This window comes from Typopeltis vanoorti, chromosome 10 (assembly GCF_054136105.1).
Source record: "Typopeltis vanoorti isolate ZY-2024b chromosome 10, IOZ_Tvanoo_1.0, whole genome shotgun sequence".
NCBI classification, from domain to species: domain Eukaryota; kingdom Metazoa; phylum Arthropoda; class Arachnida; order Uropygi; family Thelyphonidae; genus Typopeltis; species Typopeltis vanoorti.
The window spans coordinates 102,581,444-102,608,678 of NC_143558.1; the positions used below are offsets into that span (position 1 = coordinate 102,581,444).

Genomic DNA, 27,235 nt, shown 5'->3' on the forward strand with positions numbered 1-27,235 from the left:
AATGGCACTATCTTACCCTCCTTCGATACCTTTCCCATGACCAGACTTTTAATGAAAAGCCAGGTCAATGGAGCTGTTAGTTCTTTAGCACATTCTCTAAAAACCCATTGTAAAATCCCATCAAGTCCCATTGCTTAATTTACATCCAGAGTACTCAGTATTTGAAACACTCTCTTCTTGCCAACTAAACTTGCACTTCTAAACCTCGAATCTGCATTATCCCTTTAGTATTAAAACCTACTTCTCCAGGATGAAATACCCCCAATGAAGTGTTAATTGACCAACCTCACTATGTCCTTTGAATCAGTCACTCTATTCTCATTTTTATCCAACAATGTCATTCTTCCACAATCATTTCTCCTCCTGCTGGCCACATAGTGAAAAAATTCCTTAAGATTTTCTTTGGATCTTGGAGCCAGTCTCTTCTCATATTCCAGTTTTGTCTTCCTTAGCATACTAGTCACTTTCCTAGCCTGACTCTTATATTCTTCATGCATCTGCTCTCCACCCCTCTCCTTAGATCTCTTCCATAACCTCTATTTTACCTGAGGTTTGTGCTTGATATTGTTTGTCATCCACTTTACACCAAATTGTGTTCTCTTCTTCACTCATGGTATACAACTTGCTGTTGATGCTAATAAATATTCTTTCACAAGTTCTCGAGCACTGATGATATCTCACCTTTCCAATTCCTCCCTCTATGGAACTGTCCCAAGTTGATATCTAAGACTATTATAATCACCTGCCTTATAATTCCACATACATTCCATTCTCTTTGATACTCCTGCATGTCTGTTCATCTTCCAAGTCAAACCCACATGGTCACTCTCTCCAACAGGGAGCAGAAATGCCATCGCAATTATAATCAGCTCTTCTGATGCTATGACCAAATCTACAACTCATGTTCCTTCTACTACATGTTGCTTAAGACATTTGTCCCTCAAGATTTCTAGAAATTACATTCCCTTATTACCACATGCTGTTTCCTCTTCCCAATTTATATTGCTGTAGTTAAAGTCTCCCATAACAATCATTCTTCTTGCACTTGCCAAGCTCCTGCCTAAACATCTCCTGCTGTTCACCCTCTATGCTCTCTAGCTTGTAGCAACACCACATAAAATATCTTGTTCTGCCCACCTCTACCTCACAACATGTGCTTTCAAAACCATTAGTGCTATTGTCCTCCACTCTGAGAGGACATATTCATCACTTACCATAAGCAATACCCCACCGCATTTTCCCTTCCTATCCTGTCGAAAAATGCTATACCCTGCTACTTCTACTCCTATCAGTATATCATCTTCCGTCAACAATGTTTCAGAGATCCCAATAATCTTTGGACAGGCTGATGCTGTCAGTACCACCAATTCATCTCCTTTATTCTGGATACTCCTGGCATTAGTATAAAGAATCAAGGCATTGTCTTCTATTCCTATCATTATCCCCTCCAGAATCTGATGGATTCAGCATTATTCAATGTATTCCCCCCCCCCCTTCTCCCAAGCATCTATTCAAACTAGAGGCTGCCACTGCTACCATCCACCCTGATAATTCTAGTTTCCCTGCATCGACATACCGACTCGCTCAGAGAATCAGAGAACAGCATTTTCTCCAGATGTCTGCATATAGTTCCTATTCTCTCCTCTTCTATTATTCCCATAACTCTCTGTCATTCCTACTCTGATTCACTTTGCATTCATTGTTTTTTCAGGTGCCTAATCTCTCCTTTCATGCTTCTCAACTCATTCTCGAGACATTCGACTAATAGACACACTTCTTTCAGTGTGTATCTCTCTCTCTCTCTCTCTCTGCAAACTACCTACTCTTACTCGTTATTCATCCTCCCAGTTAATACCATCTCAAAAAAACCTTACAATGTTTCAAACTTTTCCCTACTTTCATTTTTTCATTCACGTCATCCTCACCCTTGATCACATTACTTTCTCTTTACGCATTCCACGTATATGCACTCTCTCATATGCCTCATATCTAATTGTTCTGATGTGTACATGTCACAAGCACTGCATACCACAAAATTGCATACTATGCTGTGCAATATGTAGTCCTTAAATGGAGAGAGAGGGGAAGACTTGGTGACAAGCCGTTGGTAAACTGAACTGTGGATACTGCCTTTATTCAAATTGTATAAAAACTACTACAAACATATACTAAATGTTACATTTTTAAGTACCAATTCTTCAGTTGCAAATTACCCACAGACTATGCATTGTATCTAGCTGAGATTATCTATACTTAAAGTAAAAAAAGCTAATAAAAATAAATTTTTTGCTGCTACCTCTTTACACATGTAACTCTAACCCTTTAGCATGCTCTTAAAGACAGTTAATTAACCAAATAAAAAGAAGAAAGTTTATGCTTTTCTTTTCATTTGTTTATTAGATAATGTTTATTAGGATTTTTTAGGATTTTTGATAGAATTCTTTAGATAAAGAATCTTATTTCAGTTATTTTATTATGTATACAGTATGTATTATTTTATTCATTATAATTCTTACAGATAATTAATTTTGCATAAATGGTAACATTTTATGTGAGGTAATGTCCAATTCATTGAAATGGACATTACCTCACATAAAATTAATGTCACTCAGCACTAACTATTTATACAATGGGACAAACCCCAGAAAGAGGGACTGGTTAATTCATTTACAGGTGCAAAAATTTTTGGGAGAATGATAAACAAATTACCCGGTCCCTCTTTCTGAGGGAGTGATTAATTTGCCAGGATGTTCAAATCCTGTATTTAGTTCTGGATGTACAGCTTCTTTGATTCTGGAGGTGGCCTCCAAGTTGGTCAAATGGATGTTTTATGAGCATCCATGTATCTGGTAGATCCATTTCATGTATTAATAAGGATCACTACCCTATTTTTTGGACACATGAAGAAGTGGCCTGCAAATGTTCTGTGTTTGGTGAGCAAGATTTTCAGATTAACTAAACCTTAGCCATTTTATGGTGCTAATGTGTGTGTGTGTGTGTGTGTGTGTGTGTGTGTGTGTGTGTGTGTGTGTGTGTGTGTGTGTGTGTGTGTGTGTGTACACCCATTTGTGGGAGGGATTTACATTAAAAAAAAAAAAAGAATAAAACTGCTTGTCAATTTAAAAATTGGGTGTAATATTGAATATATAAATCTAATATTGCATTATTATAATTTATTCTTCTCTTGGCTCATGCATCTGCCCATTTTTTTATTTTTTTATATCACACAAACACAAAAGGGTTGTAAGAGTCATAATACATGTTATGTGTATGTAAGAGGATAAGAAGAAAGGAAGAATCTGTTGATGGGCTGAGTATAATCTGTAGACCCATTAGGTTTATAATAGCAATTAACGGAATAGATATTTATTGGTATTGAAAATTAAATATTTCGGAATAAATCATTCAGTTGTGTTTAGTGAAACCAAGACTATAAAGGCTGTGCTATTAAAGTTTCAATAAAAATAGACTGAGTGATTTAATATGAAATATTTGATTTTAAATATCAAATATCTATTGTGTTAACTTGTTGTAAACATTATTTTATAGTTACATATCCAAAAACCCCATTATGGTGAAAGACTAGAATGAGCTGTGTAATACAAAGTACCTTAAAGATGCACCTTTGAGGCAGTGGTTAAATTCTAAACGAATAAGTTCAGGGGCCCTGTGCAAAATATTCATTTGTATTTACCTTGGAATGCTGTCCGGGGAACCTCCAAACCTCCCCGTTCCTTTTATTGGGTGTTCATAATCAGGCGACTGTTGATATTGACTTTATATATACGTTCAAAACTGTAAACATTTGTTGAATAATAACACAATAATGTAACCATAATTTCCGTAAAGGAAGAAAAGTCGCAAAACAGAAAAATTTTCCTACAAAATAACCAATTGTATTTACCTTTGAAAGTGATCCACTGATCGAGTGTCCAGCAAGTCAGCAAATCTTTCCTTTCGTTCAGCGTATTAATATTATCGCATCGCAACTGATGAGAATTCTGTGTTTCTGGGGATTCATTACGGACCGCTTTCTCTTCAGAAACTACACACAAACCGTCATTACAAACTCGTTTTGTATTATCACTGTCATCCGAGTTATTGTTTCGTTTAAAGAAGGTACCAATGTACTTTTCCATAGTTGAAATACCATACTTACTGGAATATAACTCACACCCCTGATTTTACTTTTTGAAAAAAAGAAATCATAAAGCTTCGCATATACCTTGCACATGAAAAAAAAAACTTGAACAAGTTCACGTCGGGTCTACGGTAACTTACTCCCGTGGTAAACAACACGCCCTCCTCAACAGCCACTATACTGCAGAGGCAAGAAAAACAAGTACTTTTGTTATGTCAGTGAATAAGGTATGAGCAGTTTGTGTAATATATTTCTCAACAAATAGTACAATTAGAAACAACTAGGATAAAAATGACACTAATTAATGAATCGCACGTCCCCTCATACAGAAACTATGCTATATAAACTCGAGCAAAACCATATGTTGTACTGACAAACACAGTATCTAACTAAAAACTATTGTTATTAATTAGATGTGTGAGAGTTCACCTGCTCCAAAGCAGCAATAAAATGCTTGCTGCTTTCTTATTTAACCTAAGAAATATATATATATATATGTGTGTAGAAAGTATTTTACCTTGGGTATAATAAATGTTAAAGATACCAAGCTATTTTAAACCTGGTTTTACTCCAATTCCCAAGTAAGCAACTCAATTGTTGGCTATGCTTTTATCTTTCAGTCGAGCGATCTTTTATTAATACCGCACCAATTGTATGCATGTCTTAATAGCCTGCCATTGCTGTAAAGGGAAAAAAGTCACAAAACAGAAAAAAAAAAGTTCCGGGTCCTGTGCATAAAAAAGTTCCCGGGGTCGGGCCCCAGAGAGCTCCGGCTGAATTTAACAACTGCTTTGAGGTGCACGTTTAATAATTTGGTTTACCATGATAAAAAATTGAAGGAAATAAAGATATAATTGAATAACCCAGTTACTGTTATTTTCTAGTGCATGTTATCAAAAAGTATACTAGATATGATAGTCAAACACGGTATTTCATCAATAGTTTCCTGTTACTAATATTCTTCCAAATTAGTGTGCTATTTGTCAGGTCTCTGACTTTTTTTTTTTTTTAAGAACTCTTTTATTTGCATCACTCTCTTTGTTTAACTGTTACCTTTGTGCTATTTCATTTCCCATTTTGTTTCAGTGACCATCTTAAATTAGATTGCTTACCCATTCTCGTATACACTGCTTGGAAAGAAGTCAGTGGACATCCCCACATTCAAGGTGCATCATGCCATTTAATGAACATGTTGTAGAGAGAGAGAGAGAGAGATTTGAGAGAGTCAAACCTTGGAGACCAAGATGTAAAATATGAAGAAAAGTTTGATTCAGTACTGAAATCCATGCAGTTATCCTAATCCCACTGAAGAGTAGCAAGGAAAGAGTTTAGATTATGGAAGATATGGAAGTTTCAGTGATTGTGCACCATAAGGTTTATCAAATAGATGAAGAAGAGGAATGGAGTGTGTCATCAATGAAGTTATGGATAGGATTTCAGGTGAGCAAGAAAACGGGTAAAAGTACAGAACTCTATACTTTCACTTACTCTTGTACTCCAGCATAGTGGAAAATCTGAAGAGTAAGATTTTCTCTAGTCATCATCCTCTCTGGTCACTCACAAGTAGTGGGTGACGAGAGAGAGGATAATGGTAACCCAACTGTAAAGGCTAGAAGCAGGCCATAGTATGTAACTTGCTGTGCTATACCGCATCAAATACCCTAGATATGTCAAGAACAGCCATGTCAATTTCTTCAAACTTTTCCATTCTATGTATCCAAAGACTGATGGTGATTGCTAGGAGATTAGCTGTGGACCAAGAGTAGCAGAATCCATATTGCTGGTAACTAATTAGCTGGTGGTCTACCCAGGTGGTGAAGAAGTTGTTATTGACCTCACTGACCTTTGAGAGAACTAAAGTAAGAGCAATTAGATTATAGTTAAGTGGCTGACTTTTGTCACCCCTTTTAAGAGTAAGCTAAATATAAGCTTGTTTCCATGTTGCAAGGTAGATGTCAGTTGAGTAGGAAAGAATGAAAGAGCAATATAAGGTAGGTTCCAGTTAATACTGGGACAATAGTTTCCATACATAAATGACCTCTTGCCCACCTGAAATCCTATCCATAAGTTTGTTGATGACACACTGCATTCCTCTACTTCATCTATTTGATAAACCTTGTAGTGCACAATCATTCATGCTTCCAGATCTTCAGTAATCAACACTCTAAATTCTCTCTCCTTGCTATTCTTCCACTGGGAAGGAAGATCTCACTTCCCTTTACCTGTGATCGTACTCATATCTAGTTAAGATCAATTTTTCTTCTTGAGGTGACTTTCACCTCTAGTACAAACATGTGTCTACCATAATTTCTTCAGCCGCCAAAAAAAAGTATTTTATATTCTGCTCAAGATACTCTACTTCTCACCTGTATAGTTGATACTTTATAAATCTCAAATCCACCCAATGCTGCTCATGCATTTGGGGCTTAAGTACGTAAAATCGCTTTTAAAAAGCATGATTCTATCCACTTAATCGGTCTCTTATCAGATATGCTGTTTCTGCCTTTGTCTTTTCTGTACGTAATTTCATGGACAGTCTGCTGAACTAACTGCTATCAATTCTCCACCTCCAAAACTGAGAAACATGAGCAGCTGCTAGTCAACATCGATTTATCTGGCTTCAAACTTACCAATCCATCTTGTCTACTTCTCTTCCTACTCTTTCATTCCACCTCCATCTTTTCTTGGAAACATCCTCCCTAATTCTGTGTTCCTCACTTTCCACTATTGAAGAAATACATCAATAGATTCCATCTTTCTTAACCAATGCATACAGTCTACACATATATAAACTTTTCATACCTGGCTGAATCAAACTTTTTCTTCAAATTTTAAATCTTGTTTTCCAAGGTTTGGCTTTCTCTCCAATATCATTTGTATATTTGAGCGTACAGTTTACCTCTAGAAACTGTTCAGTGTTTATTTCTTTTTAAAACTTAATATATATTTCTTTTCACCATGATTTTCATTTTATCCTGATCAAAACTAATTTTTTCCATATAACTTTTGTTATATGGGGAAAAAAAGTTATGTACAAGGTTTCAAAGCATTTCTATTAAATTTTTTTATCATTTTATAGCAGACTTGAGCTTACATTCAGCTTATGCATGTTTAGAAATCATGTCACCTTTCTTTCATAAATGAACTGTTAAAAACCAAACTAGTTGATTGGATCTGGATACTTGGATTATACTATAGATTTCCTCATTGAAATTTCACCAAAGGAAAAATAATAATAATATTAGGTGATCAAGATGGCTTGTGTATGTCTTAAGGATAAAATTAAGACATTAAAAAAAAAAAAAAAAAAAGAAAAAAAAAAGCACCTCTACACTAATATTATTATTATTATTGCTCCCTCCATGGAGTTGGCAGACTTATCGTGGGAGGTTCATTCAGCCGACAACATATTTATCATATAGAATCTTAAAATCTTTACCACTCCTTGCATTAAGAACACATTCTAGTAATGCATTCCATTCACTGACAATTCTCAGTGTAAAAAATCTACTCCTCACACCCCTTTTCACCACACTCTTACATAACTTCCAGGGATGACCTCTGGTTTTCTCCTCTTTTTATAATCTCATCTGAATTAATTTGATAAAATCCTCTCACTAACTTAAATTTTCAATGTATTTCAGTACTCTTTCTCTATTCTCATAGTCTGCATTCCATAATCCCAATTGGAGATAGAATTACCTATCCGACTGTAGAGCTTGTCCTGGACCACTTCTGCCATCTGAGGTTTTTATTGTCCTAAATACATAACTCCTTTGAAACTAACTATACAGACTGGTTTTGGAAACAGAGCATTATCAACTTGCTAGAGTTGTGCATTGTTTTTTTACACAAGATAAACACTTGTAATGGATGATACCAGCTGTATTCTATGATACAAAGCAAAATCTTCTGTTGATGAATTGTAAGCTTTAACAGTCTGATGAACTGGCCACTATGAATTCTCCACTTCCAAGACTAAGAACATAAAGAGCTGGTTAACATTCCTCCAATGATGTGATCATTGGGCGATAACCAAGAATGTGAACATTTGGTGTTGCTTAACATAGCCATTTTTAGTCGCAACAGCTGGTCCAGAAATGGCTTATTATTATGAGTCTAAAGGAGCAACAAACATATTAATAGTCTCTGGAGTTTATGCAGAACTCATTTGCTAAATTTGATGAAATGCAAACAAATGATTCAGTCAAATTTAATCTTTCTGCAAGCATCTAGCATGGTCTGTTTAAATATCATTCAATTGTGACCTTAATTCATTGCTTGTCCCGTGACAAAAAATTATTTTTAACCATTTTTGGACTCTGTATCCACTTAATCTATTCTCTCTCTCAATGATGTGCATATTTTGCTAGCTGCTTATGTAGCATTTGTGTCCTACTTATACTCATAAAGTAAACATATTTTAAATAACTGTAATTGGAATAATCATTATTGAGCCATGGTTTGTGATTAACCTAACCTAAACCTCGTTTAACTTTTGCAGGTTATCAACTGACTCAGCATTATTTGTACTTTTATTTATTTTTGGACAAAATATTAACTTTTCATACAAACTTTTTGGTCATCTTATCTGTGAAAGAATTGTGATAAATCTTTTAATATAATCAGTATTGTGTTTAGAGAATTAAAAAGTATTGCCCTTTTAGATGATGTATGTTTTGGTGATTTTCTTTGAATTCTAACATAAGTTATTTTTATTGGTAGCTAGGAAATCATGATAATCGCCGACTAGCATCGCGTGTTGGTCCAGAATTGGTTGATGGGTTTCACATGATAACTCTTTTAGCAAAGGGTACACCTATTTGCTACTATGGTGATGAACTAGGCATGGAAATTGCAGAATCAGTTTCTTTAGATCAGGTACCGTGCATAGTTATATATTTTATATAATTTGAAGTTCATTATATCTGACATAGCATTAATTACTTTTTTCAGTATTTACTTCCCTAAATAGTTCACTACTTCTTTGGGAAAAGAGATAGCCTTCCTTATTTTAAAACCCATCATGAGAGGCAACTTGGCTTAGTGAGCAAGCAAAGGGTAATCATTATGGGTGATTTCAACTACAGCAGTATTGATTGGAATGAAGGGATAGCATCAGGGAATAAAGAGAATGAATTTCTTGAGTTCTCAAGGGACAACAGTTTTGGGCAGTACGTAACAGAGGTTACATGAGAGTTAAGAGTCTTAGACCAGGTTATATTCAGGAGATGTGATGTGATTGTGAATGGAGTGTCTAATCTTCCCTCGGTTGGAGAGAGAGTTAACATGAAGTGATCACCTGAGTGATAGCCAGTCACATGTGAACTATAAAGAAGGGATATGATTATGCAATGCCTATGTGCTATAGCATAGAAAGAGGAGTTGAATGGGAAGGATATAGATGCTGTATGGGCAGTGTGTGAGTCTATTTCAAAAGTGAAAAGGATGACAATGTAGGAGTAAAATGGATGTTTGAAGTGATCAAGTGTGAAATCTGGAAGACGTCACTGTGGAAGCAATACAAGATGAATGTTGGTAATGATTAGTTACATGAAAAGTATGCAGATCAGGCCAATGCAGTTGGAAAAGACAGAAACAGTGCAGTATGAGAAGAAATTAGCTAATCAAGCTAAGAAAAATCCTATTGAGTTCTTTTAATATGTGGCAAATAGAAGGAAAAATGACTCTAGGAGGATGATGATGCTAGTTGATAGCACTGGCAGATTAGTAACCAGTACAGAGAATATAGTTGAATTATTCAATGATCAGTTTCAGTGTATTTCATTCTTGTGAAGGTAACATCAGGAGAAGCTGGAGTGTAGAGGATAGGACAGAGGAGGGACTGATGGTGAATGTACAGGAAGTATATGAGAAATTAAGTAAACTTGATATTAATAAAGCAATAGGATTTGACAGTATATCACCATGTGTCGTGGGAATGCTCTATGGAATTTGTGGCACCTTTGGCACAACTCTTTAACATGAGTCTTGCAACCTGGTGAGTCCCAAAGGAATGGCAAGTGGGGAAAATTGTTCCACTACACAAAGGAGATGTGGGTAAAACTAAGGCTACTTATATTATATTATAGGCCAATCTGTGTGTCTGGAATTGTTGCTAAGGTATTAGAGAAGTTGGTGAGAACTAAGATTCAGAAGTGAGTTGATAATAGCAGTATGCTTTATGATGGTCAGCATGGGATGGTTAAGGGGAGAGGCAATGTTTTGACAATCTGCTTATGTATTACAAGGCGACAAACTTGATAAGGGAGATGCATATACAGTGGTGTACTTGGATTTTTCAAAGGCCTTTGATAGATTGCCACATGGCAAGCTAATAGCTAAACTGAAACTAGCGAGTTGGCTGTCAGACAGGTATTAGCAGGTTGTATATGGAGGAGTGATATCCTACAAGAGGAATGTCACTAGTGGAGTGCCACAGGGATCTGTTTTGGGACCATTATTGTTTAACTTATATGTTAATGACATTGGGAGATGTGCAGCTCTTTGCTGATGATGTAAAGTTGGGAGGAGCTGTGAGAAGAAGAGTAGATGTGGCCTTGTAGGAGGATCTGAATAAACTATGTGAGTGAGCGAATGATTGGAGCTATCAGTTTAATGTTGCAAAGTGCAAGGTCTTGGAATTTGATAGGCAAGGTTGGGATGCAGAGTATACAAATAATGGAGAAAGTTTGTTAGGTGTAGGAGATAAGAGATGTGAGAGTGATGGTGGATAAAGACTTGAAGTTGAGGGGTCACATTGCTAAAATTTTAAAAACATCCCAATGGATTATGGCAATAATGAGGAGGAGGAGGACATTGACATGCAGAAACGAAGTTATGGTTTCCCCTGTATGAGGCATTGACCAGGCCACATATGGACTAGTGTGCACAGATTTGCATATTCATATGCATTCATATATTGTCATGGTGAATGGTTCCCTCTCTTTGATTTTTGTCACTAAGACATTGGGATATGTTCTATCACCTACCCTCTTTCTTCTATATGCAAATGACCTACTCTGCCACCACTAATCCTATCCACAGCTTTTCTGATGAGTGTACGTTCCATCCTACTCATTCAACAAATCATGCAGTATTTAGACATCCTAAGCTTCAAGATCATGTGCAACCAGTGCCTTAAACACTGATCTCCATACCATCCTTTAGTGGAGCGAGACACAATCAGATCTCTCTCTCTCTACTTGGACCAACATTTACCTCCACTCTCTGAAACTTGGCACTCACTTTTGCTTAAAATGCTGTTTTTCACCCACCCAGCATCTATAGAATACTATTTGCATTTGGAGTGGTTCACCTGAAACCTCCCTAAAAATTCTTCATGCTGTTTAGAGGAGAACAGTTCAGCTCACAAATGATCCTTCCTCATAGACTCACTTCACCCTTTATCTCACAGATAAACTCTTTTAATTCTGTGTCTGTTTTACAGGCACATCCATGGTTACTACTCCACTGAACTGGCAACCATCATTCCTCTACTTTCTGTTAAGCCTGTTAAAAGAAGAGCAGCCTTTTCAATACAACTGCAAGGTACTTAACTGGTTTCCTCTTCCTGTTTTATTCTATCTACCTCTTTCCTCTGGAACAACCTTCTTCATGAAGTACTCCATAATAAATATAACTTGCAACTCTTCAATAGTATTGTCAATGAACTTTTTCTTTCTCAACCACTCATCTGTGCTCCACATATAGTATTGATATGCTGGATAGGTGCTACTGTTCATGTATAGGATCAATATATCAGTTGTTAACAGTGATAGTTTTTGAAAATGCACACCTTTCTGATATCTTATGTGGCATTCAGAGCTAGCCCTGATCAAAGTTAATGTGTATCTGACAACTAATGTGTTTCAGTTTCAGCTAAGTTATGGAAACTGATGAAGAAATAAAAGTGCTACTGTCGTTTCTGTTATCCTTTGTATAACTAATAGCATTCTATTTATTATTATTATTGCATGGGTGTCTCCATGGACTCTAGAATATTCATTGCAGGGTATACTCTCCACACAAATATCTCTTGTATCTCTCCTTGAACTTATTCACAGACATAGCACTCACAACACACTCTGGCAATTCATTCCACTCATTCACCACTCTCTGAATGAAAAATCTTTGTCATGCCCTTCATAATCACACTTGTACTCACTTTCCTTGTTCTGTCCCCTCTTGCCAACTACTTAAATATTTTCTCTGCATCAATCCTATAAAACCCTTTTAGCAACTTAAATGTTTCTATCATATCCCCTCTTTTCTGCCTCTGAACCAGCTTTTGCAGCCTATAAACCTCAGTTTGTCGTCATAGGGAGCATTCCACAAATCACTCACAAACTTGGTCATTTGTCCCTGAATCCTTTCCACTTCTTCATCCTCTAGAAACCCATGACTAGATCTGAGCACAGTAACCCAGATATGGCCATATCAAGATTTACTAAAAAAGGAATGATGATTTCCTTATCTCTGCTTGTTGGCCACCTTAACAGTATGACCTCTAAACTTCAACTCTCTGTACCAACACCACCAAATCCCCAGCTTCATCAGTTTCCTGGAGTACAGCTCCATCAATGTGGTACACAGCTTGTAATCTTTTCATACCAAAACTTTACACTTTTCTACATCAAACTGGCATCTACATTCTCTTTTGCCTGCACTGTCAGCCTGTTTAAATCAATCTGCATTGATTCCATGAAAATTGATTGAAAACAATTCATCAAACCACAATTTAAAGAATGGCAGTTCATCAAATAAACACTGAATTGAATATCATTTCATCATACACCAATTCCTTGCAAAAGAAATTGATGGAAAAACAATTCATTGATAATTTTTTGGTGAATTCCTTCATAATTCATTGAGAGGGTAATTTTCTTGCAAAATATTGTTTAAAAATGTATTGATATTGTAACAATACATAACATTACCCAAAATGCAGCCAACATAGCTAGGTAGTTATCGAGACTTGTAATAATTATTTTATTGCATTTTAGAATTCTGTCAGTTCATATGCTACTTCATTCTGTAAATGGTGATGTAGCTCTAGACTAAAAATGTCGTTATTGTGCTGTGGAGTATAAGTTGAGCACTGAAAAAAAAAAAAAAGAAAAAGCCAAATAAGGACAAATGTTATATACATTTCAAAATGGAAAGAGATTATTTATTTCCTTATATATATGAAAAATTAAAAAATATATTTAAGAAAAATATAAAAGATTTTATCAACCGATATTCTATAATGCTTTGTCTTGTTTACCAGTGTCTGCACTCCATATACTCTGTCTATTCTTATAGTCTGTATTCATAATCCCAAAATCATCTTTATAACTCTTTGCAGCTTTTTCACAACTTCTGTATCCCATCTCAGCTCAGGAGACATGGCATAATCATATTAAGGCCTTGTAGTGAGGCAGAATGACTTCCATATCCTTACATGTCAATATTCATTTCAATAATGCAGTTAACCTCTGAGTTGTTTGCAGTTTTTATGTGATTCTTAAACTTCAAATTTCTATCCACCATAATTCCAAGATCTCTAGCCTCCCCAGTTACTCCAAGCAGAATCCCACCAATATAACATGCCATTGGATGTCTCATCATGCCAGGGGTTGATAACTTTATATTTACATCATTTCTGACATTACCATTTGACCGCACTTCCAGTCTATTCAAATCACCCTCTGATATGCCTTATATCAGTAGAATTTTTGATTTTCCTTCATTAGCAAACAGTTAAAAATCTCCTGTCATGTCCTTTTCTGTCAGTATCATTGATATATATATATAGATTAAACAACAGTGGTCCAAGGACTGATCCCTAGGATACACCACTGGTCACCTTAAATCTGGCAGATTCACTTTCTGATACCTGTCTGCCGGCCACCCATTTACGAGGGGTGCTCTGAAAAGTTCTCTGCCTAACAATGAAAAAATGAATTTATAATTTCAAAATTATTTTTATTTTTCAACATAATCTCCCTTAAGACTAATACATTCATTCCAGCAATGCTACAGTGCCATTATCCCATCCCTGTAGTGGTTCTCAGTAAGATCTACAAAATACCCTTCTACAGCTCTTGATTCAAAGAAAAACGCTGACCAGCGAGGAAGAGTTTTAGTTTGGGAAGAGATAGAAGTCAGAGGGAGCCAAATCTGGGGGAATAGGGTGGATGTTCCAACAATTCATAGTGCAGATCCCTTAATTTTCTCATAGCCAAAACCTTTGTGGGCAGGTACATTGTCCTGATGAAAGATGATTTTTTTTCTTCTGTAAACCAGGTCTTTTCTCATGGATTTTTTCGTCTAGTCTGGTTAAAAGATTGGAATAACATTCCCTAGTTATTGTTTTACCCTTTTCAAGATAATAAACAAAATGCCTTTAGCATCCCATAACAGAGATTCCACCATTCCTGCTGATGGAACTGACTTTGTCTTCTTTGGCTCTGAACAACTGGCTTCTGTCCACTGTTTTGACTGCTGTTTGGATTCTGGTGTGTAATGGTAAATCCAAGTCTCATCCACAGTAATAAATCGACACACAAAATCAGTTTTGTTCTTGTTAAAATGCTACATGCACTCTTCAGAGGTTTTCATGTGAGTGCATTTTTGATCTGCTGTGAGCAACCGCCTGACCTATCTTGCACAAAGCTTTTTCCTTTGCAATTCTTCATATACAAAATACATCCTACATTTTCTTTTGAAATGCCTATAGTCTCAGCAATTTCACTCACTTTGACTTGCTAATCATTCAATACCATATCGTGCACTTCATCAATGATTTCTGGTGTTGTTACACTTTTTGGACGTCCTTCATGTGGATCATCTTCAAGGCTGGTACAGCCACGTTTAAACTTGGCAGCACATTTCTTAATTGTCAAAAACGAAGGAGAAGAGTGCCCATAAACTTTTATGAACTTTGAATGAATTTCTTTTGGTGTTAAACCTTCTTTTACAAAGAATTTTATAACCGCATGATACTCAATTTTATCCATTTCAAGGGATACAGACAACACTTTTGCTTCAGACAGATGTATAAAACAAACTACTTGATAGAATGACTTGCAATTTCACATGGATGCTTATGACAGATGTACCAACTTAGAGAAAAAAAAATCTTGCCGATAGTGTTGCTATCTATGGTCGAGTCCGAGAACTTTTCAGACCACCCTCGTATACAAGCCAATAGTTTACATTCCAATTCCATATTTTCCAGTTTATTCAACAGCCTTTCATGTAGTGTTTTACCAAGTGCCTTAGCGAAGTCCAACATCCAGCAGTATCATAGTGTATCCATTCCCTTTATCCAGTCCAGGCATGACCTCCTTTTAGTAAATCCATGCTATTCTTTGCAGCGTATAACTTCTTTTCTACTTATTTCTGCATGTGTGTTCTAATTTCTCAAAAAATCTTTGCACCACCCTTGTGCAGTGGGATTTTCATGCATTCTTTCCATTCCTGTGGGATCGTTCCTGAACTAAGACCCATATTTTACAAACCTGCCAAAGCCCTAATAAATTTGGAACATTCCTTTAGCATGCGTGCTGATATCTCATCTGCCCCTATTGCTGAATTCTTATTTAGGTTATGTGCTCTAGAATCTCCTTCTCATGCACTTCTATCTCTTCATCAGGTTGATATATCTTGTTGTGAGTGAGCACATGCTGTTTGAACTATTGCATTTGCTTTTGATACAAGGACACTGTCTGTGCATTCAGTAAAGTCTTTTTTCTTTATTTATTGTTTCTTTTACTTGCAGCATAATGATAAAATTCTTTTGAGTTGCCTTTAGCCTGCACAGACAATTTCTTTGCATACTCCAACCTGGCTTTCCATATAATAAATAAATTTTCTAGATGTGCTTTATATATTTCGTAACTCTCCTTACTCATATTTTCATAAAATTTTGAGATTTCCATGCATTGCTGATATCCTTCCTATTTGGCAACTGATACCATGGAACTGAAGATTGTATTCTCCCGAGTTTCATAATTTTCTGATCATTACTATCATTAATAGTATCCCTCTTATCTCTTCTGTCCTTAAAAATACCATACCCTTTACATTCAATTCCAGTTACTACATCCAATTCTGTGAGACAGATTTCACTAATGCCAACAATTTTAGTTCACGGTGTATTCACCAAAAGCAACAAACTCAAGTACTTTGTTTCAAATGTTCCTCGCAGTTGTGTATAAACAAAAAAAAAGTTATCCCTTCACTATTTCTTATACTGAAATCTGCTGGTAGGTAAGCCTCAACAACATCACAGTTAATCTAATAAAAACTAAAGTTATTTTTGATAAACAGACTCCTCACTTCTTATAATTCATTATTCTTTGAAGCGTTCATTCAGTGATTTGTAGTTTTCAGTGAATTTTCTGCATATCCTTGTACGTTGCCATTAGCTATTATGCTATCCAATTTTGCATCATGAGCAAATAACTGAACGTTTTCCTTCCGATCATTTATGTACAAATTATAAGTGATCACCAATAGCAGTTTGAACTTCCCTCCTGTGATGTCATTTAGAAACAAAACACAAAAAAAAATGCAAAAACTCAAAACTAATATTTATTTATATAAATCACTCTGAAATCAAGACGGTCCACATGGTTAACCTAGTGGCTTTGCGCTTCGCAGCCATATGCCTGGGGAAGGAGTGCTCCAGGTTCAATTCCCATTGAAAACGTGAGGACCTTCCTCAGGCATAGCCAAGTTAGCCAGTCTTGGGTGCGGGCAGTAGGGTTTTTTCCACCAGTTTATCTGGCGTTTTTCATCCTATAAGCAGACAAACCGGCCCCATGAACACACACACTTCTACAGCCAAAAATATATCCCCCCAGCAGCAGACTAGATGACAGGTCAGTTGGGAGTGGTACTAAAAGTAGTCGCATCTAAGTAACATGCGGACTCTGCATAGAAAGCAGGAATAATGCATAGTGAAAGAAGAAGAAGACTCTGAAATCAAGACACTGGGGGGGGGGAGAAGAACCATTTAAGCATTGCACTTAGTAAGCTATGAAATAGTAAAAGCTAGGGAAGACTGTGCTGTTCTAGAAAATTTGATTTTTCCACATGTGAAAGGTATTGTCAACTGCATGCAGACTTGATAACAATTTGGTGAAGAAATTAGCTGTGATATCCTTTATAAATAATATGGTGCCTTTCCAAATAAGTGATATGTCTGAAAATGTTGAATCCATTATCATAGAAAGGGTGAAAAAAAGTGCATTATATACTTTAAAGCCATTTTAATCTATTTACACATTACCGAAAGAAGGGAAATGGAGAAAAATTTGCTGTTTAGTCCTTTAACAAAGTGTACAACTGCTTGGGACATTTTAAATTTAATTAACTCATATTTTGTAGAAAAACAAATTCATTGGTCTTTGTGTTATGGAATTTGTACAAATTAATGACACGAACCTGTGTGGGTCCTTATGATATACTTATATCAAAAATGTGCTAATATCTCATCAACACATTGCAGCATTCACATATAAGCTGTAGTGTCGAGAGAAATACATTTGCTGTTCATTCAATACATTCAGAAGACTTCTTTATGTGAAAAAATGGACAGCAAGCATATAACCCCTTTAACACACACAGATATTTGATAGCTATCACATGGGAAGGTAATTGTATGCTTATTTGAATTAAGATAGGAATTAATTGCTTCTTCTAGAATCTTCCTTTTAATCTCAGTGTGTATACATCAGGTTTGATATGGTTTCAAAGTTTCGCTTATTTAAGGGATGTTTTTTTTTAGGGTAAATGGACTCGGTTTATCATTGCAAGGGCAAAAATGGTTTACACTGTTCAAAACTTGAGTGGAAAACATAAAATAAAAAAAAAATTTAATGTTGCGACTACTTTAATGATAACAGACAGAGTGGTTTTAGCACTTTATTTCTAACTGAAAAGGAAATCTTTGAACCAAGCTGTTCAAAAATATATTAAAGAACGTCTTCACTTTCCTACAGGTTACAGATGATATTATCCATAAATGGCAAAAAAACCTCTGGCCTGGATTCATAATTCATTTGAACAAGTCTTGTGGTAATGACTGATGACTTGAAACTGACAGAAAAATAAACCATTTTAATATATCAACATCATTTGAACTTTAAAGGGCATTGAAATTGAAGACTGAAAATCTTGTAAATTTTGGGTGGATTAAAAGCAAAATATCCATCACTTTGTGAAAAAAGCTGTGAAAATTCTTCTGCCATTTTACCCATATGTGCAAGAGAGGTTTTCAACTTTAGCCTTATTGAAGTCGAAATACCAGAACAAAATTGATGCAGAACCAAATTTGAGGCTCTGTCTATCTTCCATCAAACCAAATATTGCTATACTTTTTTTTGGCTAAATAAACCCAACAATCACATTCAATTTATGCTTTGTTTTGATTTATATCTACATATAACTGCGCTCAAGGATTTTATTACATGCGTTGCTTATAGTTAGTTTACTGTCTTACATTTCTGCTTCCTCAAAGACCATTCTTACATATGAGGCCTTAATAATAATTTCATGCCATTAAGCAATATTACATATAAAAACATAGTACTGCAAATATGTTTGCAATACTATGTTCATATAATCACTTTGGTTTCAGAATGGATATGCACTTATGTTTCTCACATGAACTTCCTTTTGAGCAAAGATAAATAACCACAGTTGGCTCAGATATTTTCTTCATCAGTTTATACTCTATTTTTCTAATATTCTTTATTAGTGAAATAGGGTTTGAGACGATTATCTTTTTAAATTTTTAAATATTTTTTCTGAAAAATTTTTTCTGAAAAGTTTTATGAATTAATTTAGTATGTTATTGAATTTTTTTTTAATTACACAAATGCTTTGTAATTATGAACAAAGTAACTAAAGATATGAGCCACTGTGTTATGTCTGTTAATTGTGTGTATTCTTCTGGCCTCTGTTGTCCTATCTTGTGGGCTGAAAAATACAGGTTTGTAGAATGAAACCCTGCCACCACCAAATGAAATCAGCTAACTCACCTTTAATTGAAAACCCTTATGAAAGTTTTCTTGTCGTAGATAAGATTCAAATCCAAGTTTTTTCCAGCCAAAGGACATTGTCATTGCTGACTGAGCAGTGGAAGCTCGCATCACATGAATGCTAATGGTAGTTAATGAAGGAAAACTTCATGAACATTCTAGAAACCATTCAAAAATATCTCTGAGAACAACTAGTCAAAATAGTGGTTACCACTTCAGTATAAACTTTTTTAATAATTAAAAATAATTATGAATGCATAATTTTATACTAAAGAAGGAGTTCAGGAAGAAAGAAGGAATCTGTTGATGCAATTTTTAATAGCTAGATGCTATGTTTCTCGAGGAAAAAAAATAGTATGGAAAGGCTATTTTATAGAACAGGGGGTAGATTAAATGAAAAAGGACTATTAAAAGTTGGTTTCAATAAGTTTGAAGCTGAATGATGGATGTATTGATAATGACAATAGCTTCTCATGTTTTTATATGTTTAACCACGCTACCGGCCAGGACGTATATATACATCCACATTTCCATGGTTGCGAAGTGAATATTAAAATTGTAATACCATTGATATTACATTGAAATTTATGATGGATACGAAGCTTTTGAGGGTGCGTATTTGATCTTTAATGGCCAGTAAGATGGTTAAAGAAAAACAAACATATTGGTTCACATTTTATAATAAGGTAAGTGGAATTGGATAAAGGAAATGGCTACACTGTAATACTGCTGCACTTTGCAAAGGCATTTCACAGAATACCACATGGAAAACAAAAGTTGGAGCAAATGGGAATGGATATGAGGTTGGTGGCTGATAGTCATTACAGGGTGGTGTATGGTGGAGTGGAATTGGTAAATGAGGGTGACTAGTGAAGTGTCCCAGGGATCTGTCCTAGGACTACTACTCTTTAATTTGTACATTAATGATATGGCAGAAGATTTTAGGGGCAATATTCAGTTCTTTGCTGACGATGCAAAACTGGGGGAGGACTGGTTGATAAAGGTGATTTTAAATAAATTGGCAGGACAAGTTGATTTAATGTTGTAAAATGTAAGGTAATGCACTTTAGGATGAAAAGCTTACATACTTTGCATCATATTGATGGTACTAGATTACAGGAAATTGATGAGACTAGGGATCTGGGGATGATGGTGGATAGAGATTTGACATTTCAGAGGGCATATTGCAAGAGCTGGCAAAATAGCTCAGAGGATTACATTGACAAGTAAAGACAGAGAGAGATTATTATCTCTCTTTATAAGGCTATGATTCAGCCACATGTTGACTGCTGTGCACAGATTTGGTCACCTGCATTTCTAGGGGACCGGAGGTGGTGGAGAGGATTCAGAGACAAGTGACTAAGCTCGTGACAGGTCTGGAATGGTCCCTATGAGGATAGATTGAAGGTGTATGGTTTGCAGAGCTTAGCTGACAGGCAGAGAAGAGAGAATATGATAGAAGCTTATAAGTTACTAAAGGGATTCTGTAAGATTGACATAAAAGAAATTTTTTGATACACTGGAAGTAGGAGGAAAACAAGGGGTTACACTTGGAAGTTGTCTAAGTGTGTGATTAGAAAGGATGTGTGGAATGGATTGCCAGAGGTATTTTTGAGTGCACTAACAGTGAATAAGTTTAAGGAGATATATGATAGTCATTGATGGTGTTAGTCTCACAATGAGTCTTTTGACTCCATGGAGTACCCATGTAAATAATATAACAAAGTTATTGGAGGGAATCAGTGAGAGAAGCAAGGGAGGACATTTGTTAAGCTGATTGTCCTCTTCTGGATAGTATCAACCATTCTGAGGGAGGTTTAAGTATTCTGTTATTTTTAGAGGTACCTGTGGCATAGTATAACTATTAAAAGAACACGCAAGACCACAGTAATAACTTTTAATTAATAAAGGTACAGATATTTCATACTAAAATTAATAGTATGTTAAAAAAAAAAGAGATTATATTATTATTTAGTATTATCCTGTCTAGTAGAGATGATTCTGTTCAACAATTCTTTTTTTTTATTATTTCCGAGTGCTTTTATTTATTGCACAAGGGTTCACTCTGATTGGTGCATTACTAACCTAACCTTTTTGTACTATTTCTTTCAGAATCCAAATAAATACTAACTCAAGACCAAAATACAAAATAAACACATTTAATAAAACAAAAACAATATATATATATATATATACATACACACTTCAAACAACTTTACATAACTATAACTACAGAATTAATTGGATCCAAGGCACTTTTTTAAAATAAACTTATGCTTAAGACTAGACTAAACACTTTGTTTGCACAGTGACAAATGTTCATAGCCGGTTTCTTTCTCTGTTCCTTTTCCGAAGATATATGACTTTATTCTTCATTTTCACCGGATCCTTTTTCATCACTCATGTAGCACACATTAATTCTTCCTGACTTAATTCTGTCTCTTTTTAGTAGAAATAATAGTTAGATCCGGAGTCCTTAATACAGATAAAATTTCCTAATCAGAGTTTTCTCGAACATTCCTTCAGAATGTAAATAGCAACTTCTTTTATTCACTAATGTTTATTGGCAGTCTTAACTCTTCCAATTTAAAAAATTTACAGTTCTACGATTCCCTTTTCAGAATCTACTATAAATCTTCCAGTTAGCGTTTCCTCCAATATTCCTTTTAAAACGCCTATAGCAATATTTCCCTTTTATTTATCAATACTTATTCCACATTAAAATTTCATAGTTCCATGATTCCTGTTTCGGAATATACTATTGATTTTCCTCCGACTGTCACATAAAAAAAAACTTAAGTTCCTCCTAATCTAAATATCTGCCAGCTTGTTCTCTCCAAACACTATCTTGTTTACAGCCGTTACTCTGAATACAGAATGCTGTTCTTGTCAGCTGTCAATCACACATCAAACTTCTCGGCGGGCATGCGCTCTCCATGAAAGTGGCAAGCGAGAAACTAAATACAATGGCTGACACGTAGATTATGATAGCGACAAGAGAATGTCTTCATAAAATGCAACTTAATATTTTAAACTATAATAAAATTTCTGTAAGTAATACAAATATCCAAATCTGGTAAGTACATAAATTTTTAACTGCTTTACATATCATTTTTGACAAAACAATTTCAATAACGGCACATCGCAAGTGCCGACAATGTGTGTTATGAAACTAAAACTAATAAACATACTAACATAAACAATATGTAAAAATATTCAGAATTTTAAATTATGATTATTTTTACAAGTACATCTTCAGTGTCACACAAACAGTTATAGGAATGGAATACAAGTAACGAACATTAGGTGGATCACCTATTAAAATACAATTGTTGCCGCGTACTAGGAAATGATAGAAAATAATAATTAATCTTTAAGATAATTGTTTTTTTTTTTAAATTATTGATTACATAAAATAAAAGTCTCCTACATTTTCGAGAGAGAGAGACAATCATTTCGATTTAAATTCGGTCGGTGTAAAATAGCTTCACAACTTTCTTTAAAAAGGCGTTCATATTTGAACCTGCATCTATGGAGGAGAATCGCTTTATCCCACTGGATATTATGAGTAGTGTTAATACTGTGTTGTGCTAGACCAGACTTCTGAGGTTTGTTGTATTCAATATGATATTCATGTTCTGTTCCTTAATTCTTTTTCCCACAGAACGGCCAGTTTATCCAACATAAGAAACATCGCATTCACGTGGTATTTGGCAAACACCAGCCAATGATAGAGATGACAGTTTATCTTAAGAGAAAATTTTGTTGATAGGAACATATGTGGAATCAATTGGTACTTTTTCAAAATTCTACCTGTAGGTTCTAAGATTCCTGGAATGTAAGGGATTGGAACTCTGCGGACTGTTGAAGAAACCTTAGGTATTTGAACATAAGATTCAATTATCTGTTGAATTTGATTGGGGTTTCGAAAGCCTACATTTACTGGCAGATACATAATCTGCTCACCACACATCTCAAAAATTTGGCATTGTTAAATCTCTAATTAATAGAGCACATAAAGTTTGCTCTTCTCCAGTAATCTTACAACAAGAACTTTCCATCATTAAAAAGTTAATTGAATCAAGTAATTACAACCCCAATCAAATCCAACAGATAATTGAATCTTATGTTCCAATACCCAAGGTTTCTTCAACAGTCTGCAGAGTTCCAATTCCTTACATTCCAGGAATCTCAGAAACCTATAGGTAGAATTTTGAAAAAGTACCAATTGATTCCCACATGTTCCTATCACAAAATTTCCTCTTAATTGCCTTCTACAAAGGATAAACTGTCATCTCTATCTTTGGGTGGCGTTTACCAAATAGCATGTGAATGTGATGTTTCTTATTTTGAACAAACTGGCCGTTCTGTGGAAAAAATAATTAAGAAACATCAATATTATATTGAATACAACAAACCTCAGAAGTCTGGTCTAACACAACACAGTATTAACACTACTCATAATATCCAGTGGGATAAAGCTATTTTACACCGACCGAATTTAAATCGAAATGATTGTCTCTCTCGAAGATGTGGGAGACTTTTATTTTATGTAATCAATAATTTAAAAAAAAAATTATCTTAAAGATTAATTATTTTCTATCATTTCCTAGCACGCGGCAACAATTGTGTTTTAATAGGTGATCCACCGAATGTTTGTTACTTGTATTCCATTCCTATAACTGTTTGTGTGACACTGAAGATGTACCATTAGTTTTAGTATGAAATATATATGTACCTTTAATAATTATACTATGCCACAGGTACAGTAACCCCCCCCCCCCCGACTTATGTAATAAATCTCAAAAATTACAACTACTAACACGTATGAACATGTTTGTGTCTTTGACATCCATTGCAGTATGCAACGACATAATGTTAACTAGACTCAGCATTCACAGCAAATGTAATGAATAGTAACAGGCAGTGACAGGTTACCAGTAAATGCCGATAGCAGCAGAGGACAAGTGCACAAAAGCCATAACATTCAAACTGAAACCTACCAATTAGAAATAAGGATTCCGTAAAGAATTCCTCTTTTCCCCGACCCATCAATAGTCCATGCCTTGTGGTTAGTTTAGTCACTTGTTTATCACCGTTAGTGTTTGTTGTTTATTTACCCTTAAAATGGATTCGAAACGCAAAACCGAATGCGCTGGTAATAAATCAAAAAAACAAAGGTCTGCAATTACTTTAGAAGAAAAGTTGAAAATAATTCGTATGTATGAAGACGGGAAAATTATATCAACAATAGCTCGGGATATAAATCGACCTATTTCGACAGTGAATACGATAGTGAAAGATAAAGTTTGCATCGTTGAAAGCATGAAAGTGGCGGTAATGTTGAAGGGCACAATCATTGCCAAGAAGAGGCTGAGCTAGATTTCAGAGATGGAGAAATTGTTGTTTCACTGGATCGAGGATCTGACACAGAAGCAGATACCGTTGAGTTTTCTGATTATCCAGGAGAAGGCTAGGTCTTTACATAAAGATTTACAAGAGAAGGCTGGCATCACGGACACGGAGAGTGCATTTAAAGTTAGAGCTGGTTGGTTTGAACAATTCAAGAAGCATACGAATCTACACAGCATCAAAGTCACGGGTGAGGCAGATACAGATGCGGCAAGTAAATTTCCTGAACTTCTGGCAGAAATAATTGAGGAGGGGGAATATTTGTCTGAGCAAATATTTAATGTTGACGAAACGGCTCTGTTTTGGAAAAGGATACCAACAATGACATTTATTGCAAAAGAAGAAAAATCTATGCCTGGATTCAAGGTCACAAAAGATCGGATCACTGTTATGATTAGCGGCAACACTTTGGGGGGACTTGAAACTTAAACCGTTTACAGTGTACTATTCCCAGAGACTGCAGACCTTTAAGAACATTGACCCAAGTAGGCTGATATAGCTTGGTTTACACTTGTGCTGTTCGCAGACTGGTTCAATAACCACTTCATTCCCCAGGTGAAGGAATATTGTGCCAAGAAAGGAATCCCATTTAAAGTGCTTCTCCTCCTGGACAATGCCCCAGCCACCTGGAAGAGTTGGATGACTTTCATACTGACGTAAAAGTAGTTTACCTGCCTCCTAGAACCACCTCACTGTTGCAACCTATGAATCGAGGCACTATTGCGACTTTCAAAGCTTACTATCTGCGGCATATATGTTTTCCCAAGCAATCAAGGCCATTGATAGTGGTGAGGGCATTACTCTACGTGATTTCTGGAAGAATTATAATATCCTTGACACTATCAAAAACGTCGAGGTGGCATGGGATGAAGTCAAGCGGACAACAATGAACGTGTGTGGAAGAATGCCCAGAAATGGTGCAAAATTGTTTAATGACTGATAAGGTTATTGAGTTGACACAAGAATTACAGCAAACGACAGAGATGCATGTGCAACTGGCAGAGCAATTAGCTGGAAGTGGATAACGTTGACGTTAACGAGCTCCTTTTGAGTCACGATGAAGAGCTTACTAATGATGACCATATTCAGTTGGAGGCATTCTGAAGAAAATACTATGCCGATTGAACTGCCAACTCTAGACGTTAAGAAATTTACAACAAAGGGACTAGTCAAGGCTTTTAACCTGATAGACATGACGCTAGCAAAATTAGAATCGATGGATCCGAACACTGAGTGGTTCGAAAATGTTAGATGCCGTATCCATTCCAATATGTCTAGCTACAAGACCATCTACGATGACAAAAAGCGTGTGACCACACAATCTATTCTAGACATGTTTGTGAGATGCCACTCACAACAACGTCAAGATGACAACTCAGATGACCCTGACTACGTTCAGCCTTCAACATCGAGAGGGGTAGAAGTTGCCAGAGAACAGCATATCTCTTCACAACCATCCACCACTAGCGTCGACTCTCCCACTACAGAGCTAAATTAACTGTCACAAAACATTTTTTTATTTGAAAAGTGTTATTTCAGTTTGCTTTTATATTCTTTTATATATTTTTCATACTTTTATAGTTTATATCAGAGTAAATACTGCTGCATGATGTTTCATTTATAAAATAATACTGTGTAAATAATATACTGTACATATCTGTGTATATATATACATACATATAATAATAATAAATATTGTCGTTTCTTACGAAGTTACACTTAAGCAATTTACAAATCCGACTTACGTGAAATTCAACAAGTTACGTAAAGGTTTACAGAATGCATTACTTACGTAACTCAGGGGTTACTGTACCTCTAAAAATAAGAATGATCATCCTTCACGAGGAAGAATTTACTAAGCAAACAGGAAAGTTAAGAAAACTATCTATCTGTTTTACAAGGTATGCTTCGAGCACGGATTGCCTTTCTCAAAAAATGTTGTGACACGAAAGTTATTCCTACATTTCCTAGATTTAAGGAAACTATTCGGTCTCCTTAAATTCGGAGACCGAACCGATTCGGAGCCCACTGTATTTACATTCGTGCAAGTTTTTCCTTAATTCGTAATCAACGTCATACTGCCAAAAAAGAATTAGCTTCTAATATTAAGTCTATTTTGGATTTCGAAGAAGAAATTTCAGCTGTTCTTAATGATGAATTACTAGATGTTGTTCTTTGTTTATCAAAAGAGTCTAACCTGTTCTTTTGAAAGAAATTTTGACAGACTTATGCAAAAATATAATTCTTTATATCACAAGCAAAAGAAAAATTTAACCTCTGACATCACTTCTACTAATAAATGGATTGTTAATATTTCCGATCGCCCTTTATGCAACGCCTAAACCAGTGCTTTAGCAAAAGGCCTTGATTTTGCAGTTATTCCTACATGTATTCTGTATCTTGATTTTTTACATAATATAGAATGCAATCTGTCAGGACTTTCTAGTGACAATGCTAGCAAACTTCATTTTGAAGTTGCGACTTCGTTATTTAAAAGCAAATTGCCTCCATGCAACTTATCAAATGCTGAAATCAAAGGGCTAACTTCTTTAAGGAGAGATAATAAAATATCTATTTCTAAGACCGATTAAGGAAAAGTGATTGTAATCATGAATAAGACTGACAATGAGACGAAAGTATCCAGCCT

At 35.5% G+C, this 27,235-nt stretch overlaps 1 protein-coding gene across 1 annotated transcript in view; it reads left to right on the forward strand.

Annotated features, from left to right (window-relative positions):
• LOC150102641 (maltase A2-like) overlaps positions 1–27,235 on the forward strand; it is a 146,764-nt gene that overhangs the window by 91,959 nt on the left and 27,570 nt on the right. The window contains exon 8 of the mRNA XM_090398623.1: positions 8,867–9,022. Coding sequence (XP_090254749.1) covers positions 8,867–9,022 — 156 coding nt within the window. The remainder of the gene's footprint in view (positions 1–8,866; positions 9,023–27,235) is intronic.